This window comes from Melospiza georgiana, chromosome 8 (genome assembly GCF_028018845.1).
Source record: "Melospiza georgiana isolate bMelGeo1 chromosome 8, bMelGeo1.pri, whole genome shotgun sequence".
Taxonomy (NCBI): domain Eukaryota; kingdom Metazoa; phylum Chordata; class Aves; order Passeriformes; family Passerellidae; genus Melospiza; species Melospiza georgiana.
In genome coordinates, this window is record NC_080437.1 from 24,907,916 (window position 1) to 24,916,061 (window position 8,146).

General features: G+C 47.0%; 1 protein-coding gene across 2 annotated transcripts in view; it reads left to right on the forward strand.

Moving 5' to 3' along the window:
- Positions 1-6,268, forward strand: part of WBP1L (WW domain binding protein 1 like) — a 59,151-nt gene extending 52,883 nt beyond the window's left edge. For both annotated transcript variants that reach the window (XM_058028850.1, XM_058028851.1), the window contains exons 3-4: positions 2,400-2,561; positions 3,945-6,268. In XM_058028850.1, coding sequence (XP_057884833.1) covers positions 2,400-2,561; positions 3,945-4,684 — 902 coding nt within the window. In that variant the 3' untranslated portion in view covers positions 4,685-6,268. The remainder of the gene's footprint in view (positions 1-2,399; positions 2,562-3,944) is intronic.
- Positions 6,269-8,146: the final 1,878 nt, after the last annotated feature.

Genomic DNA, 8,146 nt, shown 5'->3' on the forward strand with positions numbered 1-8,146 from the left:
GGACTTTTTTTGGAATGGGTAGAGAAGTTTTCTAAAGAAATACTTTTTTAATCTTCTGGATGCAGGCTTGGGTGGGAGCAGTTATTCCCTGCAGAAATATTTGGCTGCTGCAGCTGAGATTGCTTAACAGTGGCAGTTCTCCAGGACATCTTAACTAATTAAGTGCTGCTTGCTACCATTGTATCTAGACTCCTTGGGAAAGGACTTGATCAAATGTGTTAAAAAGCATCTGTTTTCATAACTGTAGCTAAAATCCCTGGATAGCTGGGTGTAATTTTCCATTGTTATTGAACTCATGATCATGGACTGCTCTTTGAAAATAAGGAGTACTTAGAAGATGAACTGCAGGCCTGCCTCAGTGCATGGTGGCATGCTGTGCCAATGACCTGGTTTTGATGAGTGTATTCTTGCTTCCTCAGCAAGCAAGAGCCAAGGGACAGTCTCTTAGCGAGAAATAAAGTGTATTTATTGGAGAGAGTCTTCAAACTGTGAGACAGTTGAAGTATTGCATTTGTGTACCAAGATTTTGGTAGTGATAGAGGCTACAGAAATTGTTGCAAATGTTTGGCTTTGGAGTGAAGGGTGGACTGGATCACTCCTCTCAGTTTATATAAAAAGGCTTTTTTTAGAAACAGGAGGGTATTCAGAGGTCAGTGGCTACATTCTCGTTTTGGTTTGGGAAGTGTAGAGAGCATCTTGAGTACTTTTTTCTTTGCTTCTCTGGAGTGAAGATCGCACTCTCTTCTCTGATCAGCATGGTACAGCTGAGCAGGCTGGCCAGAGAAACTTACCCAGGAACCTTCATTTCCAGCCAAGAAAAAAAAAAAAGGGGGTGGGAGAATATGTAACACCTTCATTTGATGGAAGGTTTTGATAAGTTTGGTGGTAAGGCAGGTTCCAGTTGATTAGGGAAATAGATTGCACAAGGCAGGAGAGAGATTTCAGTTTGCTGTGCCAAAATACATGAGGAATTTGGGTTACGACACAGGGAGGTGAAAGTCCCCACTCAAAATGCTCAGAGACTCGATATGGCACATCCAGTTCCCCTGCAGCAGCCCAGTGCAGGTCTCTGAGATGGATGATACAATTGCTCTTTGTCCTGAGCCAGAGCAATACTCCTTTCATTCTTCAAATTCCTAAACTGTTCACCTTTCCCCACCTAGCTCTTAGCAGAGAAAACACAGCAAACACAGCAGGGGATGCTGAAAACATCAAGATATTGTAAAGGCATGACTAGAGGTTTTTAGTGGAGAGAGAAGAGCAGTTTGATACCACAGGATAGACTGGCCAGCCTGAAAATGGGCTGTGACATTAGGAATCTCCATTTTTACTGCTGGGGAATAGTGAAGAGTGGCAGAGGTGTTACAGAAAGAAAACAGTGTTGTGATTTCTAGCAAGCAGTCACTGCCAAGCCTATGTGTTTCTAAAGGAAAAGTGCTCCCAGTATCTTTAGATGCAAAAACTGAGCTTAAAAAAAGAGCTTACAGACACTGGGGATAGGTCAAGCTGCAGGCTGCAATTGCAGGAAACAAAAGCCTAATCTGGAGTGAATGTTCCAGTTTTTTGAAGTGTGTCTCGGAAACATTTTGTAGTGCATGCAAGTGAGAAATTTGTGGAAAGGGAGAGTTATTCCACATGTTGGAAGGTGTGGGTAAAATTCAGGAAGTGGTGTTTTTAAAATTGCCTTTTAAGGAGCAATGTACATATGGTACAGCAGTGCACAGAAACCAGCCATGACCACAAACAGAGCAGAAGTTAGGTTTCTTGAGGATTCAGAGAGGGAGGCTAGCTTAATTTAATTTTGGATAATTTAAGACATTGAATACAAAAATAAGTTTTAAAAATATTTTGAGACATTTATGAAAAAAGAGCATGTTTTTGTTAAACATAACAATGAAAGATTTGGGCTGGAAATTAAAGAGCAGTGCAAACAAAAGCAAAACATAGTGCTTGGGGTTTTTCTCTTCTTCTGTGGTCAATCTGCAGAGTGTCTTTTGTGTCTTGATTGTTATTTTCAAACCAAAGTGACTGTGGGAGGCAAGCTCAATGCTATTCACAGCTCTGTTCATTTTTGGCTAGAAGAAATGGTAACCAAAGGGTAGGAGCAATGGAGGGGGGAGCCCTCCATATTTGATTCTTCTCCAGACTTGTACCTATTGAGCATACATTGTACCAAAGTGTGTTGAGAGTTATCCATTTGTGGCAAGGCTGTTGGAGTCACAGTGTCACACACAGGCAGTGTTGAAGCCTCCTGGCCTACACATATTTCTGCCTTTAGAGCAGTGCCGGTTCAGATCCAGACTTTCAGATTATCTTCTCCGTTGGCTTCTTGGGGTCTCCTGCATTTGGATGCAGCTCTCACACAATGGCTGACACTCACTGTCCTCTCTCTGCTGCAGGGTTTTGGCTGGTGTGGACCATCATCATCATCCTGAGCTGCTGCTGTGTTTGCCATCACCGCCGCACCAAGCACCGGCTGCAGGCGCAGCAGCGGCAGCACGAGATCAACCTGATCGCCTACCGGGAGGCGCACAACTACTCAGCCCTGCCCTTCTATTTCCGTACGTGCTCACACCGCCGGCCCGGGGAGCACGGCAGCCGCCAGGGGCCTGTGTTAGGTGCAGGGAGGGAGCAGCAATTGGGTTCAGCAAGAGGCTGTGCGGGCTTTGCTGCCTCACCATGGTGTGCAGAGAGGAGATGGTGTTGGATGCGTTTGAAAGCCCTTGAGTCTGGAGTTGAACCACACCAACTACAGCACCTCACACCCACTCCTGAGAGTGTAGGGATTCCTTGGGTGTTTTTCTGCAAAGGTTCTTTATGTACCTCATTCAGGACTCCTCCTTTCCAGCCTGGACTTGATGCTGGTGGGAGTGAGGTATGGGAAGTGGCTTCATAAAATTTGGTCACACAGGCTGGAAGAAAGGGGAGTCTCAGCAGAGACTCTGCTGGCTCCCACCCTGTGCTGTGGTTCCCAGGCCACACTGCTGGTGAGCAGCCCTAGGACTTTGCATGAAGGAGCTGTTGCCCACAACTCAGGGAAAGTACAATCACTTTGTGCTCTCCTTGTGTTCTGCTGTGCTGTGCTAGAGCAGCAAGTCTCCTTCTGACTGGAGGTACCACAGCTGAGTATCCTCTGACAGACTGTTGAATTGAATGTATGAACTCGCTTTTCTTGTTAAACTCTGGCAGTCACCTCAGAAATCATCCCCAGCAGCCTTTCCCTCCCCAGCCCCAGGGATATGCAATTGCACATGGAAAATTGCAGTGCTACCCTTAAATGTTTCCAGTGTTTAAGTACATTCTGTCTGTATAGACTATTTTGTTGCCTCTTAAGAAATAAACAAATTTTTTCATGGGTTTGAAAGGCTGTAAGTACAATAAGCCAAACTCTTTTGCCAGTACTGCCAATTTATTCTGACTGCACCAGAAGAATTTAATCCAGCATTAAAACAGCAACCAAAAGCCAGGATCTTCAAGTTCCTTGTAACTGCCCATGTCTCTTCATATTTGCATAATGCTTTGTGAGATGAAATCTTTGCTCTTGAAAGTGGAAATTCGGCTGAGAAGGCAGTGTTGGAGAGGGCTGGGCAGTTGTTCCCTCCAGCCAACACAGGCCGTTCCCCAGTGTGGTTTATGGGGCTGTATTGAGGTACATGGTCCTGGGAGGTTTGCCTGGTAAGTATAGAGAGCCAGATCAGGCTGCTGTTCCCAGTTGTGTCCATCTCCTCCTGTAATGGTGCCCTCCTCTGCCGTGTTTGCTGCTTCTCTAAAACATTACACACCTCACCTGAGACAAATTCTGGCACCCCTTTGTAGAGCCTGTTGTGCTGTTCAGTGGGAAGGTGCTGGTAGGTGATAAATGCCATACTGACCTGTATTAGTGACTCGTTTCCTGAGATAAACTGCTCCTGAAATAACTTCTCCTCCTTGCCTCCCACTTCTAGGGTTTTTGCCAAACTATTTGCTACCTCCCTATGAGGAAGTGGTGAACCGACCGCCGACCCCCCCGCCCCCGTACAGTGCCTTACATCAGCAGTGTGTCCCAGCAGGCAGCAGTAGCACAATCCCAGACCCGCCCAGGGCCCTGCAGCCAGCACAGAGCAGCTCTGCAGCACCCAGCAGCAATATCAGCAGTACTGACAGCACCGGGGCGCCCGGCCGCGGGGACCCCGAGCCCTCCAGCACCGCGCTGGGCGAGAGAGCCGTCGCCAAAATGCAAAGCGTCGAGCCCGGCAGCACCAGCACGGGAGCCGAGCTCGTGGAGAGGGCCGCTCCTGATAAGGATACAGAGTGCAAGGAGGAACTGCTGAAAGGTTACAGCTCTGAGAGCTTAGAGCAGAGCAGCGCCATTCCCGACGCCAAGGACAAGACCCCGGGCAGGCAGCGCCGTTTCACCGGCGACTCTGGCATAGAAGTCTGCGTGTGCAACCGGGGCCACCACGACGACGACCTCAAAGAGTTTGACGGGCTCATCGATGACGCTCTGGACGGGCCCCTGGACTTCTGTGACAGCTGCAGCGGCCGTCCCCACGGGGACGAGGAGGAAGGGCTTTTCAGTGCCACGGAGGAGCAGCACCGCGAGCACAGCCACCACCACCTGCCCCGGCAGCCGGTGTGTGTACTCTTGAACACAATAAATGAGCAGGACTCTCCAAACTCTTGTTCCAATAACTCCCCCAGCTAAGGTGGCAGAGTGGAAGGGAGAATCGGGGGAAAAAAACAAATAAAAATGGAATAAGAGGATTAAAACTTTAACAGGAGGAAAAGGTGATACAACCTTCTTTTTTTTGTTTATTTTTGTTTCTCCCCTCCAATATAATATGGGGACTAGACCATGAAGGCCCAGCTTGTGGGGGACGGGTCACTCTGGGTTTTGTTAATTGTATCTGCCCTGCTTCGTGGAGCAGGGACTGATGTTTCTCAATGAGACCTTCTAAAGAATGGAATTTTTCCAACGGTGATTTTGGTGATGGTTATTATGAGTTTGTTGGTTTTAGTTTTCCGAAACACTGCTTTATCTTGCAATCAGTAAAACTCAGCAAATCTCACCCTGGGAGGATACCAGATCACCATAAGGCTTCAACCTCCAGGTGTCTTCCCAGAAGCAAGCAGCTTCTGACAGTGCCGGCAGTCAGTAGCCCAAGAGTTCTGGTTTGATATAGTGCTCTTGAGGCATTGGGGATTTCTTTCCATCTTTTTTCCTTCTTTTTTTTTTTTTTTTTCTTTCCTAATGTTAAGTTTTCCTGAAGCTGGTGAATGCCCAAACACATCAGCCCTATAACCTCTGGTGCTTCAGTGTTTAATACAGCAGGTAGGAAGTTTCCCACTTGAGGCTGGTGACTGAAGGACCAGTTTCTTCTGGAAGGAGTGTTAGTCTACCTTAGGCAGTTTGAAAAGAAAGGGTTTGCAGAAATTTGCCTTTATGTGTCATTTTTAAACACAAGTGTGTTCCTTCAATGCCTCCAAGAGCACAGTTAGCAGTAGAATCCAGGCAGCTGGGCTGCCTTCCAAGTACTGTGGTCTCCGAATGACCTTTTCCCGGTGTGCTGCAAAAGGGCTTGGCTTTATTTTTGTCCTTTTTTTGCACCCCGCTAGCAGCACACTGGAGTTCAGATGACAAAAGAACAGGGCTCTCCTTGGCCAGCGTGCCTTCAAGCTTTAGCGATGCATGTTGAACAAATGGAGACGAGAGCTCCGTCCATTGTGAAAGGGATGATTTACCTTGTAGATGTGGAAGACCTGTGCAGTATTTTTTTTTATCCAAAAAATTTGGTGCGATTCTAATGATGACCACTTAAAGAAATGAATGTCTGTTTTCTTTCTTTTCGGTTTTTGTTATGGTGGCAACTGGCTACTGTATAATGTCTGTGAGCGTGTGTGTGTGACTGCAATCCATGCATGCGAGTCCTACTGGTAATATGAAAACCTGCTGTAAGACTGCAAGAATTTACTGTAGCTTTGCTTTAATAAACAGTAGAGAGTTTTGTTAGTAACAACCTGAAGGAAGAAAAAAAAAAAGAAAAAAAAAGCAAGAACTGAAACTAACATTCCCTAGAGTGCTCATGTGGAAGAGAGCACAGTTCAGACTATGTAACTTGTTCTTGGGATTTCTCCCCGTCCCTTTTATAATTATGGTCGTCCAGATCATTACTGTTATGGGGAAAAAAACATTGAAACCTGAACTTGGACATACTCAGATCTGATTGATTGAAAACCAAAATCAGTTTTAACTGAGGTGGAAACCAAAATATAATGCCTTTTCTGATAACTTGTCCATGTGTATGTGTATCATTTTGTGAGCTAAGAACATGATCTTGTCTTTAGTTTGTGGATTTGTTTTGTTATTTTACCTGGAGGTGTGTTGGCACTGGCTGGCTGCAATGCAAGGGAAGTGGTGCTTATGCAAGCATTTTACCTGCACATTTGAGGAGAGCACTCTTTACCTTGCAAAGTTTGGAAGAATCTCACTCATTTGCCCATCACAGCCTTTCTCTTTTCTCAGAACAGCAGATAAGGACAGCTCTTCTGTTTGGTTCTTAGGGTGCTCTTAAAACTGAAGGACTTGGATTTGGATTCAAGAGGCCTCATTCCTGGATGTCTGGAGCCTGCAGACTTGGATGAGTGGTGACAGAGAGGCTGCACGTGCCCCAGAGCCTGGCTGCGTGGGGGCTGGTCACTTGCAGTTGTGTTCACTGACCACATGTATCTTTTGAGAAGATAATCAAAGATCCCCAGTGCCAGCCCCAGGAATTCTGTACATATTGGCACCTGGTTTTGTTCCTTGCACCACAGAGGAAGCTAAAAAAATCACATCAGTCTGTAAGGAATGGGGCTTACTGCTGTAAGTCCTGGGGATGGTCCTGTGCCAGTGGGGGACCCTTTGCCAGCATTTATGTGGCATAAGGAATCTCCATATTTGCTTTCCTGCCATCCCACTAACGGCAGGAGAATCCTCTGGACATGGAGGTAAGTACCAGTAAGCCAAGCTGATGTGTCTAATTTTAAAAAGTCTGGAAGAAGCAGTGGTGCCTCTTATGACTCCTGGAGGTTTTTTGGGCATTTAGAAACAATAAATAAATGGGGCACAAACCATGTCTCTTCAGCTCCCAAGTGTCTGAGGAGCAGGACTATTAATGGCTTTCAGTGCTTTAGGATTTTAGACCTGCAGCCAAGGGGCAGCTGGTATGGGGAGAAGGAGTGGTGCAGGGCAGCTCCTTGCATATACCCTGGCTGCTGCCTCTTCAGGCGGCAGAGGACTCCCAAAGCTCCACCTTTGGAGCTTTAGAAAGGTGCTTAACCCTCCCATATATGTTTGTGTAGGAGGCTAGTGTGGCCCAGAGAGCTCTTCTCCAAATGCACACTGTAAAATGCTGGAAGTGTGAGGGCATGGGCAGATGTGTTATCTCCAGCACTGGAATACCAAACCCCACCCATTCCCAGCTATAAGGGGTGTTTTATTGGGAGTCATGAATACATCTTTCCAAACTGAGTTGCAATAATGCAGCAGGTTTTACAGTAAATTAGTGTCAATCTAGTGTTCAGTGTTCTGCTTACAATGTGCTCTAGGTGTGGCTGCCAGTACTCCTTGAAGTCTGTTTTTGCTAGAGTCCATGGCCATGTGGAGCTGCTTACATGGAATGTTTTTGGCCACTGAAGTTGGGAGGGCAAGGATCCAGCAGGTGTCGTGGTGGGCTCGGGTTATGTTGCCTGGGGACAGGTGAATAGCACAGTGTGGTGGCTCAGCGAGTGTCCCCTGGGCAAAAGTGGGTACTGCAGCATCTCCTTGGTGTTCCCAAGGGACTTTTCACCTCTGCAGTGATGCAAACTCACTAACTGGGAGCACTGGTGTGATCTTCCTGCCAGATATCATTGCATGCTTGTACAACCCTGTGGATGGGTGTTGGCTGAAGATGGAGGAGGAGGGAATTGTGTCTTGATGCTTGCTGGCAGCCTGCTCTCAGAGCTTTGCCTGCCTAACTGGAGGCTAAGGAAAGCAGAGGTGCAGTTAAGCCTCTGTGTTACAGTCATCAAAAGCTTCCTGGGGCAGCAAGCCTGGAGAGAAGCAGAATGAGCAGCTCTACTGTCAGCATGAGGCTGCTCTGCTGAGTGATGGGAGATTTGGGCTCCCTGGGCACCCCTCACTGCT